Here is an 18,885-nt window from a genome sequence, read left to right on the forward strand (position 1 = left end):
GAGACGTATCCTACCTGTGAGCTCAGAGGAGGCAACATAAACTACCACAGGCCCGTCCAGGGGAGCCAGAATGCCTTCAGGGCAAAGCTCATCATCGATCAAATTAAAGACACCACCTCCACCCGCATGGATCTTAAAGCTTTTTAAACAAAGTAAATGTAACCCAGCACCTACAGGCGCACCTGGCTCTTGGAAATTGTTTCCAGTTTCTACTCCCGAGTCTGGACAATTTGCAGCCCGTTGTGGGGGTGTGGGCTTCCCTCGCATCCTTGAGAGTCTCATATCCTCCTTCAATCTCCTGCTGCTTTTCAGATGAGGGAGTTTGAAACGAGTGAGTGAGCCCTGACTTGGAAAAAACAGGCAATAAGAAATACCCATCGATGTGACGTGTAACGATATCCAGTGCTGGTTCCTGCTCTGGGATGGGGCAGCCCGGCATGCAGGGACAGGCTGGGAATGAGAGGCTGGAGAGCAGCACCGTGGGAAGGGACCTGGGGGTCCTGGTCAGTGGCAAGTTGGATCTGAGGCACCGCTGAGTCCTGGCAGCCCAAAGGGCCGCCCTGTCCTGGGGGCAGCAGGCCAGGGAGGGATTGTCCCACTCTGCTCTGCCCTGGGGCAGCCTCAGCTCCAGTGCTGGGGGCACTTCGGGCACCACAAGGTCAGAAGGAGCCAAAGCTGTTGGAGAGTGTCCCAAGGAGGGACACGGAGCTGGGGAAGGTCTGAGGAGCGGCTGAGGGCACTTGGCTCGTTCAGCTGGAGCACAGGAGATGAGGGGAGGCTCCTCGGGGCTGCAGCTCCTCCCGAGGGGAGGCAGAGGGGCAGGGGCTGAGCTCTGCTCTGGGACAGCTCCTGGAGCCCAGCGAGGGCTGGAGCTGTGCCAGGCCTTGGCATGGAGCTCAGGGAAAGGTTCTTCCCCCCGAGGGTGCTGGCACTGCCCAGGCTCCCCAGGGAATGGTCCCGGCCCCGAGGCTGCCAGAGCTGCAGGAGCGTTTGGACAGCGCTCTCAGGGCTGCTCAGGGTGGGGCTGTTGGGGGGTCTGGGCAGGGACAGGGGCTGGGCTGATGATCCCTGGGGGTCCCTTCCAGCTCAGGGTATTCCAGGATTCTAAGTTACTGCCACGTGAGGGCTGGAGGAAACACTGGCTATGGACACAGAGTTTGATGTCAGATCAGAGCGGTGTCTGGAGAGTGTGGACACACTCCTGTGGACGCCCCTGCTGTAGTGTCCGACACTGATCCCTTCCAACTGCTGCTCCAAGCAGGATTCTTAACAAAAACTAATACATCATTCATTAAAGGAAAATTGATTTCTCTGACTTGCTTTGGGAAGGAGACTGTCTTGTGTTTCTCAGCATGTGGATACTGGAATGGAATGGAGAGGACCACAGCAGCTGGAATTCAGGTGCTGGTTGGTATCCCATTCCCAAAGCAGTGGTTCTGAGGTGAATGTTCCTTGGCAGCCGGAGGCAGACACATCTCCTGGCAGTACCACAGCCGGGAATTTGCCACTGCAGCTGCAGTAGGTGCTAGTTTACACGCTTTCCTGAAAAACTTTTCATTGCTTTGTCTCCACTCCAGTTCCTCATGTGCAGATTTCCCTCTTTTTTGTTGGGTGTTTTTTTTTGGTTGGGTTGGGTTTTTTTTGTCTGCTGCCGTTGCACGGAACGAGCCCCCCCGGGGAGGGGGCAGGCCCCACGGCGAGGGGCCGGTTCTCGCCGGGGGTCCGGGCGGGTCCGCGTCCCCGGGGCGCGGGGCGGGGCCGGGGGTCGCGGGGCCGCCAGTGCGGCCGGGGCGGGCACGGGGCAAGATGCCCAAAGCGGCGCTGCCGGGACAGCGGGGGGGCTCGCGGCGCTCGGCGCTGGGGTGAGGCCGGGACCGTGGGGGTTCGCCGGGGGCAGCGGGGCCGGGCCGGGGGGCACCGAGCGGGGCGGCGGGGGGAGGGACTATATGCGGGCGGAGGGATCCGGGCGCGGCGGGCGGCGGGAGGCGGCTCGGTGGGTGGAAGGGGCGGGCGGAGGGAGCGGCGCGCACCGGGCGGCGGGAGCGGGGCCGGGGCCGGGAGCGGAGCGGGAGCGGAGCGGGAGCGGGAGCGGGAGCGGGAGCAGCCGGGCCGCGGCGCCGCCTCCCGGGCACGGCGGGAGCGCGGAAGGGCCGGCGGCGGCAGGAGAGCGCGGCGGCCGGGAAGAGCCGGCGGGAGGCGGCCGGAGCCAGGCGGGAGCGGGCCGGGAGGAGCCGCCATGGAGCGGAAGAGGTGGGAGCGCTCGGCGGGGCCGCCCCGGGCGCGGGGGGCCGGGCCGGGGCTGCAGCCACAGGTGGAGGGAAGGGAGCGGGAGCTGGCCCGGGGCGGCCGCCGGGGGTCCGGGATGCTCGGCCCCCTCAGGGACGGGGGAGGGCCGTGAGGAGCCCCCGCGCCCCTCAGAGCGGCGGGTGCCCCGCGGACGCTCGGGGCTTTATTCTCGCAGAGCAGCAGCGGTGGTGCTCCTCCTCCCTCGGGGCTCGCCCCGCTGCCTTTCGGGTGTACTTGGGAGTTGTGGCAGGGAGCCTGGGCTGCCGGCGGGGCTCGGGATGCGCCTGGCCGGGAGCGTGGCTGCGGGGGGAGCACATGGCCCGGGAGCTGCAGGGCTTCTATTTATAGCCCTGCATGGCTCATATGGCTGTAGGTGGCCATATGGATCCTCCCCGCACCCACGAGGCACCCGCGGGCTGAGGTGTGAAACTCGCGTCCAGCGGGAGCTGGGACGGCAGCGGGAGCTGGGAAGGATCAGGAGCTGTGTGTGTCCTCAGCTGGCCCTGCCTTTCGGGAAAATCCATACCATCAACTTCTGCCTCTGACACAGAGCCCTCACAGGGCGGTCTGGGTTGGGAGGCGCCTTGAAGCCCGGCTCCTTCCACCCGCTGCCGTGGGCAGGGACACTTTCCACTGGACCGGGTGGCTCCCAGCCCCGTCCAACCTGGCCGTGAGCACTTCCAGAGATGGGGCAGCCACAGCTTTAGTTCCAGGTTTCAATTTTGGAATCAGGTTATGGCTGTGAGGAAAGGGGGAGCGAGCCAGAAAGTGCCATCTTCGAGAACGTGAAGCCGATTCTGCTGCTGCAGCTCGGAGGCTGAGGGCAGGATGAGACCACCAGCAGCACCTGAAAGCTTCAAAGATCCTGTTTTTCCCAGAACTTGTTTGTTAAGTTGCAGTCAGAGATTAACTTTAAAAAAAGAGGTAGAGAGGATAAGTAACATGTTTTTATTCCCAAATTTTTTATGGGTTTTCCCTTTGTATCAATTTGGACAGAGATCAAAGGTAGAATAGAGCTTTGTTGCGCTAATTTTTGCTTTCTGTTGCATTTTGCATTACCTCAGAGTGGCAAATACAGGTGTGGCAGTTCAGTAATACCTGTGTGAGTTCTGCCTGTTGTTTACCTGGGTGAATGTTCTGTCCAGCTCCCAGGCATGCACAGATGCAGGGAGGGTGTCTGGAAAACCCCCTGTGAGATGTGTGTGTGAGCCAGTCTCTGGCTGGAAATTACATCTTCCTCGAGGTCTGAGTACCTGGGCAGGTTTTTACAGCCTGTCCTCAAACTTCATCCTTGGGAGGGTTTCTGGCAGATAGGGTGGGATTTGTGGGCTGGATTTGGAGTGAGCAGAAGTGCAGGGATGGGGGATTTCAGGAAGAAAATCATGTCAGGGATTTGTCAAAGTGGCAGACTGTCTTTGAGAGAGTTCTGGCCCTCCTCAAGTTCAGGGTTCTCACATGGGGAAAGGAGAATTTAGTGCTGCTTTGTGGGGCTTTTTTCTTCAGAATGTTTTTCTCCTGAAGGTTTGATGACCAAGTGTCAGAAATTTGGGATCGCTGCTCGAGTCTGTCTCAGGATGTTGACATCACTGCTGGGAAACTTCACACTCTCGTGTGAAACTTACTTTGTTGAGAATTCCTTACCTTTGCAGCACAAATGTAAGACGTTGGAATAGAATGTTTTTTAACACTCCTCCAAGGATATTTTGATCAGTACAATAATTTCCAAGAAAAAAAAATTGTGGAGCAAAATGCTTTCACTGAGTCTGTGCTTTGCTTTTCCTCTGTTGCTCTGGTTTGCCTGCAGAGAAACTCGTAATTTCTCATATGAGAAGGAAACAGCATCAAGTTGCACCAGGGGACGTTTGGGTTGGGTATTGGGAAGATTTTTTTTCACGGAAAGGGTTGTAAAGGATTAGAACAGGCTGCCCAGAGCAGTGGTGGTGTCATCATCCCTGGAAATATTCAAAAAACATGTGGATGTGACACTTGGGACATGGCTTAATGGTGAATATGGTGGTGATGCTGGGGTGACGGTTGGATCTGATGATCTTAAAGATCTTTTCCATCCTTAACAATTCCATGATTCCATGATGCCTGAATTGAGTCCTCCAAAATCATCTGGTTGTAATTATGTTGTCCCGAGTTGTTCTTAAGGGGTATGATGCTTCTGGAAATTTGGGAGATTTTGTGTGTCTCCAAGTGCTTTGTTTGGGTTTTTTTGGGGGGGTTATTTTTGGTATGGTTGGAGTCCAAGTTACTGAATGAAAACCCCCCCGTTGTCCTGGGGGGCAGGAACATCATCCCTTGGGACAGCCCCAAGGGGACAGGGACGGGTCGGGTCCCCGAGGCTGCTCCGTGGTTTGGGGCTGTGGATGTGTGGGGTGCCCTGTGGCAGCTGGAGGTGTCGCCCAGCTGCTCTGGCGTGGTTTCCATGGCCGTGCCAGCCACTCCCAGGATGGACTCTGGGGCAGGGCCGGGTGTGGATGCTGCATCCAGGGAAAGAGGGACAGGATGTGTGACAGGACGTGGCAGTGGTGGGTTGTGCCGTGTCTTGGGGTCCCATCTCCCTGCGAGCACCGTCGGGAGCTCCTGCAGCCCTCCAGGAGCCCCCGGTGCCGGGATTTGCCTGGAGCAGAGCTGGGGAGAGAAAGTGAGGGAGGGAGCACGATGGAAGGCAAGAAGGAGAATCATTTTGTGTTCTTCCTTGCCCCATCCAGCAAGGAAACGAGGAAACAAGGCTCTGAGTGCCTGCTTTCAGTGACCTGTTTTCCCTGGGTTATTCCTGCCTCCATAGGCAGAAGCAGGCGGTGACTGGGTTTGCTCAGGGTTTTTTTGTTTTGTTTTGTTTTGTTTTTTGCCTTTTGTCCCTTGCTTCCCAAGTTGTGCAGATCCTGTGCAGGCTAAATGGGAGAGCGGAGGGGAGGAGACTGTGATGAGGGAGGAGGGGAGAGGGCCTGGGCAGCCGCTCTCTCTTGAAGGATATAAAGCAGGAAACAAAGGGTGAGCTGCACATGGAGAGCAGGGGCACCTGGCAGGCCCGGCCCTTCAATAGGCGGCCCCGAACGCGGCTTAATCTGCACGGAAAAGTCTGGGAATGAGAGCCGGGGGTGGGTCCCGGCAGCCAGGTCTGTTTTGTTAGCTGGAGCCAGGCGGCCCAAGCGAATAAAGCCCCGGAGCTGGTGATGGACGAGCGTGGAAAATCCTTTGCAACTTGTAAACTCCTTTGCAGCTTGGCCGTGCCCTTGCCTTTCACACACGGGGGAACTGTGGCACAACCTAATTCGGGAGCCTGGGATCAATCCGGGCTCTCAGTATCGCTGCCTGGAGGGATGTTACACAGCAGAGGTTGGGCTTTGCAGCTTTGTACCAAAATGTCTCGTTTCTGGGCCTCTTTAAAGTCTTTGTGCAAAACCAGGAGTGCAGGAGGGGCAGAAGGAGGTAAATTCTGTATTTTGCGACATTTAAAGGGTGCTTTAACAGGGCTCGAGAGTTCTGTGGTATTGGGGGAGTTTCTGTGTGTCCTGGTGTGCACCAGGAATCTCGCTCGAGTTTTGGGTTATTCTGGCTCCCCCCCACACCTCTGACTCTCCCAGCTGTGTGGGGGTGCCCCAATGTCCTGCATGGTCCTGCTAGAGGGTCCCCAGGAGCTCCAGGCACCCCATCCCTTCCTTTCTCAGTGCATTGTCACCTTTTGGTCATAGCTTTGCTCCCTGGTCTGTTCTTGTCCCAAAGAGCCTGGGGATGATCCTGCCTTTTGCAAGACCTAATCAGAATAAAAGTTTTTCTTCTGAACATTTCAGTGCTTTTCCTTTGGGCCAAGCTTCCCCAGGAAGAGACAGGACTCTCAGTCATTTCAGGTGGGTTTTTTAGACTCTGAGCAGCTTTTCAGTTCTTCCTTTCAAAATGACCACAGCACATTCTAAACACACAGAGATGAAGGGCTCCGTTCACTTAAAATCCTGTCTTTGACTGTACTGACTGTTCTGGAAGTTACTCTGCACTCTAATGCATTATTTTTAAACCTGCTAAGACACTAAACCTTAAATTAGAGCAGCAGATCTTGGAAGAGGAAGCAGTGCCATGTTTTTCATGTAGCAGGAGATTTTCTTCCTGGCTTCACTGGCAGTGACAGCTCTGCCCTAAAGCTGCTGTAGTTGGTTATTCCTTTCTCTGGATTGAGGCAAAAAACTCCCTTTATAGTTTGAAAAAGTGATTCACTTTTTCAATTTGGGGCTGCACACAGGTTTTGTTCCTGGCTGTTTGGTCCTACTCTGTGTTGTCTCCTGGCCCAAGTGCAGCTCCACAGGGAGCTGGTCCAGCTGAGGAATATCCAGTGGGGGAGTGTTTCCTCCTCCTCTCCCTGCCCTCCAAAGATGGATTATTTTCCTCAGCTGGTTCATTTGCATGAACACTGGGCTGTGTGAGCAGTGGTGGTGGCAGGGAGGAGATCCAGGCAGGATAAGCAGCTTTGGAGCAGTTGGAGCCAGGAGCTTCCTAAGCAGATGCTGTGTGGGATCACCACAACCTTTCAGTTTTAACTCCTTCAAGAGACTTTTTCTAAATTCAGTTTTAGTGTAATTTATATTAAATTGATCTCAGTTTTTGGAGACCTTTTAATACTTTTGTACTTTCTGGGTTTGTTTGTTTTTTAATCTATTTTCTTTCATGCATGGCCTGACTTAGCCTAATTGCTTTGTCACTGTCCTATTCTAGAAATTCTCTGCTTATGCTGGTTTTCCCCTAATAAAGCTTCAGGGCAGGAGATAATATGTGAAAAGAAACTTTTCCTTTTGTTTTGTTGTTGTTAAGACCGTGGTAAGGTTATCAGTATCTCACCAGTGTGAGATAAGCTGGTAACTGGTATTTTGGTCTTAAAATGCCTTCCAGCCCATTAAACTGTGATAGTGGGATGGAAATACAATAAGTGATCTTCTCCTGGATGTGAACTAGGATTGAATGTGCAAGTTGCAATTGGAGAAAACCAGAAGTGAGAGTAATTGACAAAATAAGGAGGTGTTATGATGCTCAGTGAGAAGGTGAAGAATACTTGGTGCTTATTGTCTTTAGTCCTACACTGCAGCCATAAAACACTGGCTTATTTGTGCTTTATGAATAAAAAAATAGCTTTTGATATTGAATAATTAAAAAAAAAACAAACTAAAGAAAACATCAGTAAAGATTTGGAATAATTTGTGCCTGGTCTCCAGGTTGAGTCTTTGTGGAAACCCAGGTGTTAGAAGAATCTCTCTTCCTTTTTGGCATTAATGGAAAGTTTTACGAGATTTTGACATTTATCTTTGACGATCACTTCGTGATTCTTTGTTTTGCAACTTGTGAGTAGTTAACTTCTGGTTTTCTCTTTTTCTGAAGTCTTCAGGATGCTACAAAAGACATAGAATCAAACCTGAATGTGTTGTTCAAGAGACAGGGAGAGGAGACAAGGAGAATTTTTGGTGCTGGTCAAATGCACCAGTCCTGGGAGAAAAAATTATACTTGAAAATGGGCATTTACTATGAAAGACAGCTGAATGAAAAGTGCATCTGTGCTGAGATCTCCCTTGATGGTTATTGTGTGCATTATGCTACATTTGTTTATCTGATCTGAACCTTCCTCTTGACATATAAAAACATCTTAACTTAATTTGTGTGTTCCACATGAGAAGGAGTCAATATGAAAGCGTTTTACAGTTGAATGTGAGCTTCATTCTTGAAAGCCCAGCGTGTGTTTTTCAGGAAGGAAATAAAACTTGTCCCTCCTGAGCTGCAGAGGCGCCGCTGTGGATTGCAGAGGGCTGAGGTTCCCCTCCATGTCTCGGGTGTGTTTTTGCAGCCCCAGTGGGAAGAAGTTCCGGAGCAAGCCGCAGCTGGCGCGGTACCTGGGCAGCTCCATGGAGCTGGGCACCTTCGACTTCCGCACGGGGAAGATGCTGATGAACAAAATGAACAAGAACAGGCAGAGGATGCGCTACGACTGCTCCAACCAAGCCAAAGTAAGACTGAGAGGCCCTGGTGCGTCCCCTCCCTGCTGTGCAGCTGCCAGAGAAGTCTGGGAGAGAGGGCAAATGCAGCACTTCAGAACTGGAGTGTGAATTGGAGCTGTGTCAGAACAGCTCTGCTGCTGGGGCTTGGGCAAATGCTGCTCCCAGGGGGTTGGTGCCGTGCAGGAGAGTTGTGTCACTGCTCAGACTTTTGTGGAGGAGGGCAGGGAAGAGACTGTCACCTTCCTCAGTTCCAGCACAAGAAAGGCATTGACCTGTGGGAATGAGTGCAGAGGGGCCCCTCTGCTCTGGAGCCAGGCTGGGAGAGCTGGGGGGGCTCCCCTGGAGAGGAGAAGCTCCAGGGAGAGCTCAGAGCCCCTGGCAGGGCCTGAAGGGGCTCCAGGAGAGCTGGAGAGGGACTGGGGACAAGGATGGAGGGACAGGACCCAGGGAATGGCTCCCAGTGCCAGAGGGCAGGGCTGGGTGGGAGATTGGGCAGGAATTGTTCCCTGGCAGGGTGGGCAGGCCCTGGCACAGGGTGCCCAGAGCAGCTGTGGCTGCCCTGGATCCCTGGCAGTGCCCAAGGCCAGGCTGGGCAGGGCTGGGAGCAGCCTGGGACAGTGGAAGGTGTCCCTGCCATGGCAGGGTGGCACTGGATGGGCTTTGAGGTCCCTCCCAATGTAACCCATTCCATGATTCTGTGATCCCCCTCCCTGGAGTGTGAGCTCATCTCCTCCAGCACAATCTGCTCCAGAGCCCCACATTTCCTGGGGCTGTGCAGCAGCTCTGCCCTGCCCTTGCCTTTGGTTTGAGAGGAGAGGAGGGATTTGGGTCCACAGGGGTGAGGAGATGCTGCAGCTCCTGCCAGTGACTCAGTGGAGCTCTCCCAGGCTGTGCTGGTGACCCAGCTTTGGCACTGTTGGAAGGGTTGTTGGCATTTGGGGCAAAAAGTGTGAGAGGGAAGAGGACTGTGAGGCCTATTCCTAGAACAAAATAAAAGATTCTCTAGCTGCTAATTCAGATTGTTGAGGTGTCAGGATGGCGGTGACAGGCTCCCTGTCTGGATTGATTGTCCCAAATCATTCCTAAGGATCTTCATCAGATGCTAAAATCTTTCCCAGAACCCAAAAGCTGCTGTGTATGCACCTGAACACTGAATGTGGAAAAGGCACAATGCTCATTTCTGAAATACATCAGCCAGTCAAGGATCATCATCACGAGAGTGCTGGGAACATTTCTTACAGCCCTGGTGCTGCAGTGATATTTTGAGACCTGCCTTGAGGCAGAGACCAGCAGCTCACACACCTCTCAGGCTAAAAATTCTGCCCAAAACTCTCAATAAATGTACAAATGTTATCACTGGCTTCTGAAAGGATTAGCACCCAGATGGTTCAGAATTATATTTGTCCTGAATACATCTTTTCTACATCTCATGAATAAATCTGTGAAGCAGACACAGTGTTTGCATCCCTGAGAACAAAGTGTGTCCTACAGCCATTCCAAGAGTTGTGTGCTAGATTTTGGGAATGAGGAACAGCCTTCCTGTGCTTCCCCTAACAGAGAATGCAATTGTGTAGTGCAAAATTGATTATGAGCTTCATTCAAAAGCTGAGCTTTGTTCAGAACCAAAGGTAAAAAATGGATTCAGCTTTCAGTGGTGTTGGTTTGTTTATTGCTTACAAGTGGATTTAGAAGGAAGAGTTTGGAATGGTTTCTGAATTCAGAAACCAGCCTCCAAATCCCTGTTTGTAATTTTTTTTATTTATTACAAGTATTGTGTTGTAATCCTCTCCTTTAGTGATTACACGTGGTTTGTTCTGACTCTTAAAGTCATTAAAAATGGTAGTAAAACTGATGTGTGTGAACTCACATGGGAGGAGGCTGCTAAGTTAAACAGAATGAGTGGAAAACTTTGATAGGTCTAAGGCAAGATTTGAATTTAGTTATGTATTTTTGGCAGCCTAACTTGTATAACTTGAGATTAGATGAGATTTGAAGCCCAGGAACTGTTCCCTGCTGCACTTCTTTGTGGCTGCAGTAGCATTTTAGGAAACTAAAACTATTTTTGTGGGTTTTTCCTTTTCTTTTTGTGTGAAACAGGGCAAGCCTGACTTGAACACAGCCCTGCCTGTGAGACAGACAGCCTCTATCTTCAAACAGCCCGTCACAAAGATCACAAACCACCCCAGCAACAAGGTGAAGAGTGACCCCCAGAAAGCTGTGGACCAGCCCAGGCAGGTAAGGCTGAGAAACTCCTGGATTTGCTGCTGGGAGGATCCCAAAAGAATCTGTTTTAATTTTGTGATGCTGAACAAATACTCCCTGGCCATTCCTGATCTCTGGCACTTCAGAAAAATCTGATCTTTCAGAAGCAGTGGCTTGCAGTGCCCCCAGCTCTTAAAATCAGAGCAAATCCCATTCCCAATCTCTAGTTATGGACTCTGCACACTGGGATTTACAAACTCCAGCCTTTGGTTAGATCACAATTCTATTGTAGCTAAACTTGAATTCCCTTCCTGCTAGAATTAAGTATTATCTACAAAATTATTCAGACATTGTAACCACTTCAGAGGACACTTAGGTTTAGAATGAGTGTCAAATGTTGCAGTTGTGTAAGAATTCCATGTTCCATTAAATCCATGATCCTGCAGGGATCACATCCCTGGTGCTGTTCATTGCAGTGGAAGGGACTGTACATCAGTAGGAGTAAACCCTGCCAGTATAAGATCATAAATTCACTTCACAGTGTATTGTTAATACAAAATCAAAGTGGTTTTCTTACCATAATGTGTATTTGCAAACAAGAGAACACACCAAAATTAAAGTGTCCTTTACCAGGGGAAGGCCCTGGTAAAATAAGCTATACCTCTTGGAACACTGAAAACCTTTTCAGAAAACTTAAAAAAACACTTTTTGAAGGCAGTTTTTAAGAATTTCATAACCCTAGTTCAACTAGAACCTCCAGGTATGAGATAGAACTTATCTGAAATGGATGGGTGTTTGGTGGGTGGGGTTTTTCTGTTTTTTGAGCAGGTTGGCAGGGTCTTGCCATAGTGTTCTGGAGAAGTAGATCCTGTATGTTCACAGTGTTGTTGCTATTCCTGCAGCTTTTATAGTTTAGGCAATAAAAGAGAACACTAAAGATAAAATGCCCTCTCCCACTTCTGAGCTGGATTTGTGTTCCTGTTTAAGGTATTTTACAGGACTGTTGAATATTTCGACTTTTGCTCAGCAGATTCCAGATGTTTCTGCAAAATTTGAAAGCAGCGCCAAGTCCCATCATGCTGGCTTAAAAATCACAGAATCCCAAAATTCTTTGGGGCTGGAAGGGATCTTAAAGATGATCCCATTCCACCCTCCTCCCATGGGCAGGGACACCTTGCACTATCCCAGCTTGCTCCAAGCCCCATCCATCCTGGCCTTGGACCATTCCAGGACTGGGGCAGCCACAGCTGCTCTGGGTAACAAATAAAATAAAATTAAAAAAAAAACCAAAAAAAAAACCAACAAAAAAAACCAACCAACCAACCAAAAAACACCACCACAAATAAAAACACCTATTTGAAAGGCTAATATCCAGGCTGTGTTTGGGCTATGACTGGCCTCATTCCCCTTTTTGGAAAAGTCATTGCACTTGGATTTTGACAGGCAGGAAAAAGGGGTGGGATATGCATGGACTGTTTGAGGTGAATTCTTGATTTCTCAAAACCTCAATAAAAATGTGGGTTTTTTGCAAGATAGTTGATCCTCCAGCTGTGCATTGCTATCCTCCTGATGTCTCTCCTGCACCAGGGGCAAAGTTAAAGTGTATCAAGGTGATGAGTTTGGCTTTCTACCACACCACACATTCAGGTGCTTTTAAGCCTGGGGAGAGCCTGTGACTCAAAATCTGCTAAAGGACCAGACATGGGGGAAAGGACCAAACTGAGGGAAGAAAATAGAACCAAACAGGAATAAAATACTTTACCTTGAATATTCTTGCATTCCTTAAGTTTCTGTGGGATACATAGGAGAGAAATGGGGTGCAAACAAAGCTGTCTCACACTGTGGACTTGTAGCTGAAAGTCAGCGAGCCTGGCCTTGCTGCTGCAGCTCAGAGCAGTGAAAGTTCCAGCCCCTGGAAGAAAAGAGCTTTCCAAAGCAGCAAACTGGGAGAGAGGAGATGTGGGACTGTGTTAGAACCCTGGTCCCTGACAATTTCAGCCTTTCTGTGCTGCCAGGCACTGACCCCCAGGAGAACACAGCATTTGACCTGAGGCTGTGGAAAAGGCTTCCAAAATGGAATGATAGAACTGGGATTGTGGGTGTGGAGTTTGAATTGAAGTGTGTAACATCACAGGGTGGGGAACTTAGAGTTGAAGGGTTTAGAATACAGTAATATATATAAGGCAAGATAGAGGTTCTAGGGTGGAAGCTGGTCCTTCTCCTTCACCTTCTTCTCCATGGGTTTGGGTGGTTTGGTGTCATTGGATAAAAAGTCCCCATTGCAGGCACGGGTGGTTGGTTATTGGGTTAAAAGTAAAAATAATTTAGGTGTCATTTCTTAATTGGACAGTTTATCCTTAAAAGGGCTTGTAGAGAGAGAGATGGGGCTCCGTTTTCAGTTTGTTAGAGTGAAGTGCTGTAGAACCCAGGGTTTTTGAGACTGTGACATGGATAAGAACTAATAAACATCTGAGTCCCAACAAGAAATACCATCTCCCATATTTAATCCCAACTCTGGCAAAAAGAAGTTAAGACTCGACAGGGCTGATTGGCAGCGAGGATTGTTCCTGCTGTTGGAGGTGGCAGATCCCTTCTGTGCTAAACCCACATTAAAGTGTCCTCAGCACTGCTGTTCCCTGTCTGCACAGGAAGCAGGGACTTGGTGGAGCTGTCAGTTCCATTCCTGCTTGTGCCACTGAGCACCAGTAACCACCTGCTTTGACTGCAGCTCTTCTGGGAGAAGAAGCTGAGTGGACTGAACGCCTTTGACATTGCAGAGGAGCTGGTGAAAACAATGGACCTTCCCAAGGGGCTGCAAGGTAATCGGGGGTGCCCTTCACTCAGGGCTGGCATTTGGCACCTGGCAGCAGTGAATGAAGGTGCTGAGGGGGAGCTCCTTGTTCCCAGAGCCTGGCAGGGCTGTGGCCATTCCTGCTGCAGCAGGAGCTGTGGTGCTTTGCCCGGGGTCCCAGTGCCCTCTCTTCTGAGGAGTCCTTAAAAGCTTCTCATCCTTTTGGGGGATTCATTTTCCAGAAACAGCAGAGCACCCCAGAATGCTGTTTGGGTTTGTATTGGAAGGGATCTTAAAGCTCATCCTATCCCACCCCTGCCATGGCAGGGACACCTTCCACCGTCCCAGGCTGCTCCAAAACCCATCCATCCTGGCCTTGGGCACTGCCAGGGATCCAGGGGCAGCCACAGCTGCTCTGGGCACCCTGTGCCAGGGCCTGCCCACCCTGCCAGGAACAATTCCTGCCCAATCTCCCATCCAGCCCTTCCCTCTGGCAGTGGGAACCATTCCCTGTGTCCTGTCCCTCCAGGCCTTGTCCCCAGTCCCTCTCCAGCTCTCCTGGAGCCCCTTCAGGCCCTGCCAGGGGCTCTGAGCTCTCCCTGGAGCTTCTCCTCTCCAGGGGAGCACCCCCAGCTCTCTGAGCCTTGTTCGAGCAGAATGGAAACATCTTCCATTTCCAATTTGGTGATTTTTATTATTTGTTTGGTTGTAAGAAAATGAGGAACTGCTCTAAGTTTCAGTATCCTCAGAGAGCTGCAGAGGTGGTGTTAGAAGCATTTAGGTCTGAGATTTATGTCGTGTGAGCTTTGCAACTGACAGCCTGTGCTTTGCCATTAAAATTTAATTGCCATTGTCCTGATTTCCTGCTCTGTGCCTGGGGCAGTGCTGGTTATGGATTTCCCTCCCCCTTGCAGGGGTTGGCCCCGGCTGCACGGACGAGACTCTGCTCTCTGCCATCGCCAGTGCCCTGCACACCAGCACCATGCCCATCACTGGCCAGCTCTCTGCAGCTGTGGAGAAGAACCCTGGCGTCTGGCTGAACACTTCCCAGCCTCTCTGCAAAGCCTTCATGGTGACAGATGAAGATATCAGGTAGGAACTGGAAATAGCACTTGCTGTTCTGGAATGAGGTTCCTTGTGCTCAAGCAGTGCTTTGCTTTTCTTTCTAAATGTCTGATGGAGCACTGTGGCTTGGGAATTAATTTGAATGGCTCTCTAGCAATAGAGTAGACAAAAGTAGTTACGTTTAGCTCTGTCATGTGCCTAAAACCCACTATATTTTGTTTTGGCCATGCTCAGTTACTGTGGAGTTTCAGGCTCATGTTTGTTTTTCATTTCAAGGCTCCTTTTATTACAAAAGTGTCTGAGCTGGGGGAACCTCGACTGAGGCATCTCTGAGCAGAGATGGCATTGGAGAAATCCTGCACAGGGGGATTGGAGTCTATTCACCTTCCTCTGTGTCAGTAAATTAATTAAATAAAATGTATAGATTGACCAAAACCAAGGCGTGCCTGCTGTGGTGACAGGGAACAAGGATGCAGTTTATTCTGCTATAGGTTGTTTTAGTAATGAAAGCTTGTTAAATCAGGATTGGTCAAGCTCAGCTTTAAGTTTTTAATGGAGAGCTGAATATACCAAAGGCCTGCAGCATGCAATTTGCATTCATTAAGTGTTTAAAGGCAATCCTTGCTTTCATTGCTTGATAAATCTTTTGGAATTGTAGGATGACTTTTCTGGGCTTGATTGAGATATAAATGACCAGGAAAAACAGTCTGTTTGTAACTTTGATGTCCTGTGGCTGAGCTGAAATAGGAGCCCCATGAGCCACTGGTTGTTGATCACTTCTTTGCTGTGTCTTTGACTTCTTAGGGTTGGGACTCAAAAGGAAAATGAGCAGAAAGATATGGCCTGAAACTTAATTTTCTCCAGTCTAATTTTTGAAAGTCTGTGCAGGGTAGGCTGACTTGTTAGACATTAGTAGTAGGAAAAAAAAAAAAAATCAGCTGTTAGATTAGCCAAATTTCAGCCAGAAATCAACAGGTGCAGGACACATAATATAAATACTGGACAAAATTTTAAAATGTTTTTCATCTTCACTTAGAGTAGAATGCCAGGTGGGGTTTTTGAGGGTTTTTTTGTTTGTTTGTTTGTTTTTGTTATACAATGGGGTTCTTAGAGGGATTTTCCAGTCCATGCTTGTCTCATGTTGGAGGGATTGGAGACTCTTTTCCCTTGCCAGGGGCAGCCCTGGGGGCTGATGTTGGGTGTCCCCTGTGTTGGGCAGGAAGCAGGAGGAGCTGGTGCAGCAGGTGAGGAAGAGGCTGGAGGAGGCCCTGATGGCTGACATGCTGGCCCACGTGGAGGAGATCGCCAGGGATGGGGAGCCTCCCTCGGAGAAAGAAGGAGCAGACGAGGAAGGAGAAGAAGAAGAGGAAGAGGAGGAGCAGGACCATGACCAGGAGATGGAAAATGTATAGTGCAGGTAGGGTGATAGTGCTGTGTCTCACCTTAAACACCGGGGACAGAAGGGTTTTCAGGAGGAACCTTAAATACTGATGAATCTTTGCTTTTTAGCCTGGCCTTTGAAAGGTGTGGTGGCCTTGGGTCAGGAATGGGGGAGGTGGGCATGGGACCCCACCTGCAGAGCTGCCCCAGCCTGGGGAACAGCAGCAGGAGGACGTGGAGCTGCTGGAGCCAGGCCAGAGGAGCCACGGAGATGCTGCCAGGGCTGGAGCCCCTCTGCCATGGAGCCAGGCTGGGAGAGCTGGGGGTGCTCCCCTGGAGAGGAGAAGCTCCAGGGAGAGCTCAGAGCCCCTGGCAGGGCCTGAAGGGGCTCCAGGAGAGCTGGAGAGGGACTGGGGACAAGGATGGAGGGACAGGACACAGGGAATGGCTCCCAGTGCCAGAGGGCAGGGCTGGATGGGAGATTGGGCAGGAATTGTTCCTGGCAGGGTGGGCAGGCCCTGGCACAGGGTGCCCACCCTGGATCCCTGGCAGTGCCCAAGGCCAGGCTGGACAGGGCTGGGGAAGGCTGTGGAGCACCAGGAGTGACTGAGGGAGCTGGTGGGGTTCAACCTGGAGAAAAGGAGGCTCAGGGTTCAGCCCCAGTTGTCTCAGCCTGTCCCCATAGGAAAGGTTCTCCAGCCATAAGATAACTTAGTGGCCTCCTCTGGAGCCTCTGAGACAAGAATCAAGAATGTGGGGTGGGGGGAAAAAGGGACTTTTTAGGATGAATAGCAGAAGAGCTTCTTTGGAGGGAATGAGGATTTCAGGTAGGAGGAAGATTGATTTTGTTAAGCAATCCTTGAAGCTTGAGGATTGATTATAATGTGCAATCTGCTTGGCCTTTGGGAGATTCCATCTTTTATCTGGGCTCTTTTTTCCCATTTTCCCCTGTCACCAGCAGTAGCTTTATTTGGACAGTGAGTGCCTTGAATTCCTTTCTGCTGTTGAGGTCTGGCAACAGGCAGGAGCCAGAAAAAACTGACTGCTGCAGGTGAAACTCAGGAGATAGAGACATGGATCTGTTATGACAGTGGGATTTCTCCTTTTAAGAAAAGGTATAAAAATTCTTTTTGAGTTACAAGGTCTTTGTTTTTCCTCTTTCAGGGAGTTCCATCTAAGAATTCCCAGTATAAACCCATTCAGCAGGGTCAGCACAACCATTCACAGAGCCAAGAGTGCACCATCAGTCCAACTGTACCCCAGAGCCTTTGGATGGACTTCAGGAAATGTGGAAGCTGATGGTTCATTCATTGCAGGGGAGTTTGCAGATGGAACTTGACTAAACTCTACTCCCCTTCCTTTTTTTAAAGGGGTAGGGTGATGGGAATGCAAAAGTGGGGGGGATAAAGAATATCAGATGGTGGGAGGGAGGGGAAGTCCTAGGAACTGAATTTGCTGGCTCTTTTTTTTGTTTTTTTTTCTTTTTTTCCTTTGGTATTACTTTTTGTGGGTCAGTACTGGGTGATACATTTTTAAGCTTTTCTATCTAAATACTTTTAATGACCCACAGAAACAATTTTCTCTTTAACCCAAGGGAGGGAGATGCTGTTTCACTCCTTGGCTGCTCTGCTGTGGGTTACCTGTTTGTACCTGACTGTAGGGAGGTCATTTCATGTTGTGAATGGTTCATTCCATGTGTGAGTTGCTGTTTTCCTCACAAGACCACATTGGTCTTGGAAGTGTTTGGAAGTGCAGTCTGAGAGCTGAGCTGCCAGTGCCTCTCCCACCTGAGCTGGGGTGAGGAGGGGAAGCTGCACTCGAGGGCTTGGGCTGCCAGCTCTGGGAATTTGGGCTATTTGGTTATTCCACACCACAGTTTGGATGCAGAGCTCTGTGTGTCCAGACATTTGCCTCCAAGACTCTGTTCAGAATATACCCAACCTGAGGTATATTTTTCTTTGGTTTAAGTCCAGTCAGAAGGACTTTCTCAACTGGGGATGGAAGGATGACTCATTTCTGACTGATAATGGGGAAAACTTCCTCCTTTTTCTCTTCTGGTGCCAAGAACCTGCCCTCTGTTCCTCAGTGTGGAGGGAAGGGGATCCATTCCAACAGGTGTGGCTACACACCTGCTTTTGTGTGCAGTAATGTTCTGACCTCTTTAAAAAAAAAAAAAAAAAAAAAAAGGAAAAAGGTTGATTTTTCTATAATTGATATCTAAAAAAAGGAATTTAAAGCTTTTTATTAAGTATTGAATCTTTCTTATTTGCATGTGCAGTGAAGTGACCAGCATTTTGTGTCGAAAATTGGACTGATGTGAAACCTGCCTTAATGTGTTTATAAGTATTGGGCTTCACCATGGGTACCTTGATTGATCCCTCAGTCTCTTCCAGTACATCTTTGAGCATATTGGGGTAACTTGTGGCTAAAAATGGATTTTTCTGGGAAAGGAGACAAGAAGAGGGGAGGAAGATGAGAGCTGATAGCTTGGGGAATGTGTTGACTTGGGTTGCAAAATTATTTTAGTCTTAGGGTATCCATTGCACAACCGTGCGTGGACGTCTTGGCTGAGAGAACACTACAAAGTGGTGCATTAAATATTGTGCCACCAACCAATTGTACAAGTTGTTGGTATCCCAAAACTTGGGGAAGAAAGTAGCTCCCAGAGCCTTTATTGTGTGAGACAGATGAGCAGGGACAGTCAGGGGCCAGGGAATTGCCTTTGGGAGTAGTGCATCTTAGTGATCCCTGAAAAATATCCCATGCCAAAGTGATTGATCTTTTATTCACTCTTTTCTTAAAGGTTTGAGAACTCAAAAGTGCTTGATATTGCTCATTTGAGTACTGCAAGGAGACTGAATTGTACTTTGCTGATGCTCTGCCAGGTGCTGCTCTGGGGAGCTTTACCTGGCACTGCAGGCAGCGACCATTATTTTCCTTTCTGAACAGTCTGTTACAGTTACTACTCTGTAAATCTGTCCTCCTGTAAGTCATGGTGTTGAATTAAATGTTTCTCACAAAGAAGAGGTTCTTTCTAGTCTGCTTCAAGCCTTTACCTGGAGTTTTGTGCTCTGCCCTTTCCACTCTGCCAGTGGAGATGCTCTGGGGGTTGGTTGTGGGCTCCAGTCTGAGACTTGGATCTTGACATCTGGAGCCTGGCAGAGGGGAACGTGGAGGGAA

At 50.1% G+C, this 18,885-nt stretch overlaps 1 protein-coding gene across 6 annotated transcripts; it reads left to right on the forward strand.

Moving 5' to 3' along the window:
* Positions 1-1,778: 1,778 nt before the first annotated feature.
* On the forward strand, positions 1,779-18,729 carry MBD3 (methyl-CpG binding domain protein 3). Of its 6 annotated transcripts, none has more exons than XM_085562644.1 (8): positions 1,779-1,862; positions 6,087-6,143; positions 8,020-8,276; positions 10,365-10,502; positions 13,198-13,288; positions 14,175-14,352; positions 15,545-15,742; positions 16,870-18,729. In XM_085562644.1, exons 3-7 carry the CDS (start codon positions 8,094-8,096, stop codon positions 15,735-15,737), a joined length of 783 nt encoding a protein of 260 aa, XP_085418770.1. In that variant the 5' UTR covers positions 1,779-1,862; positions 6,087-6,143; positions 8,020-8,093; the 3' UTR covers positions 15,738-15,742; positions 16,870-18,729. The 6 variants fall into 6 exon arrangements, with proteins under 6 accessions (XP_085418770.1, XP_085418768.1, XP_021383912.1 ...); XM_085562642.1 differs by having other exon boundaries at positions 8,117-8,276; XM_021528237.3 differs by lacking the exon at positions 1,779-1,862 and adding an exon at positions 2,008-2,250 and having other exon boundaries at positions 8,117-8,276.
* Positions 18,730-18,885: the final 156 nt, after the last annotated feature.

This window comes from Lonchura striata, chromosome 28 (genome assembly GCF_050655825.1).
Source record: "Lonchura striata isolate lonStrDom1 chromosome 28, ASM5065582v1, whole genome shotgun sequence".
Classification (NCBI taxonomy): Eukaryota; Metazoa; Chordata; class Aves; order Passeriformes; family Estrildidae; genus Lonchura; species Lonchura striata.

Bases quoted from the DNA above. Each gene is read 5' to 3' on its own strand.
- MBD3 (XM_085562641.1), top strand. From the start codon at position 6,028: ATGATCCTGCCTTTTGCAAGACCTAATCAGAATAAAAGTTTTTCTTCT. The intron at 6,144-8,116 runs GTGGGTTTTTTA...GTGTTTTTGCAG, and splicing joins AGGACTCTCAGTCATTTCAG to CCCCAGTGGGAAGAAGTTCC. The intron at 13,289-14,174 runs GTAATCGGGGGT...TCCCCCTTGCAG, and splicing joins CCTTCCCAAGGGGCTGCAAG to GGGTTGGCCCCGGCTGCACG.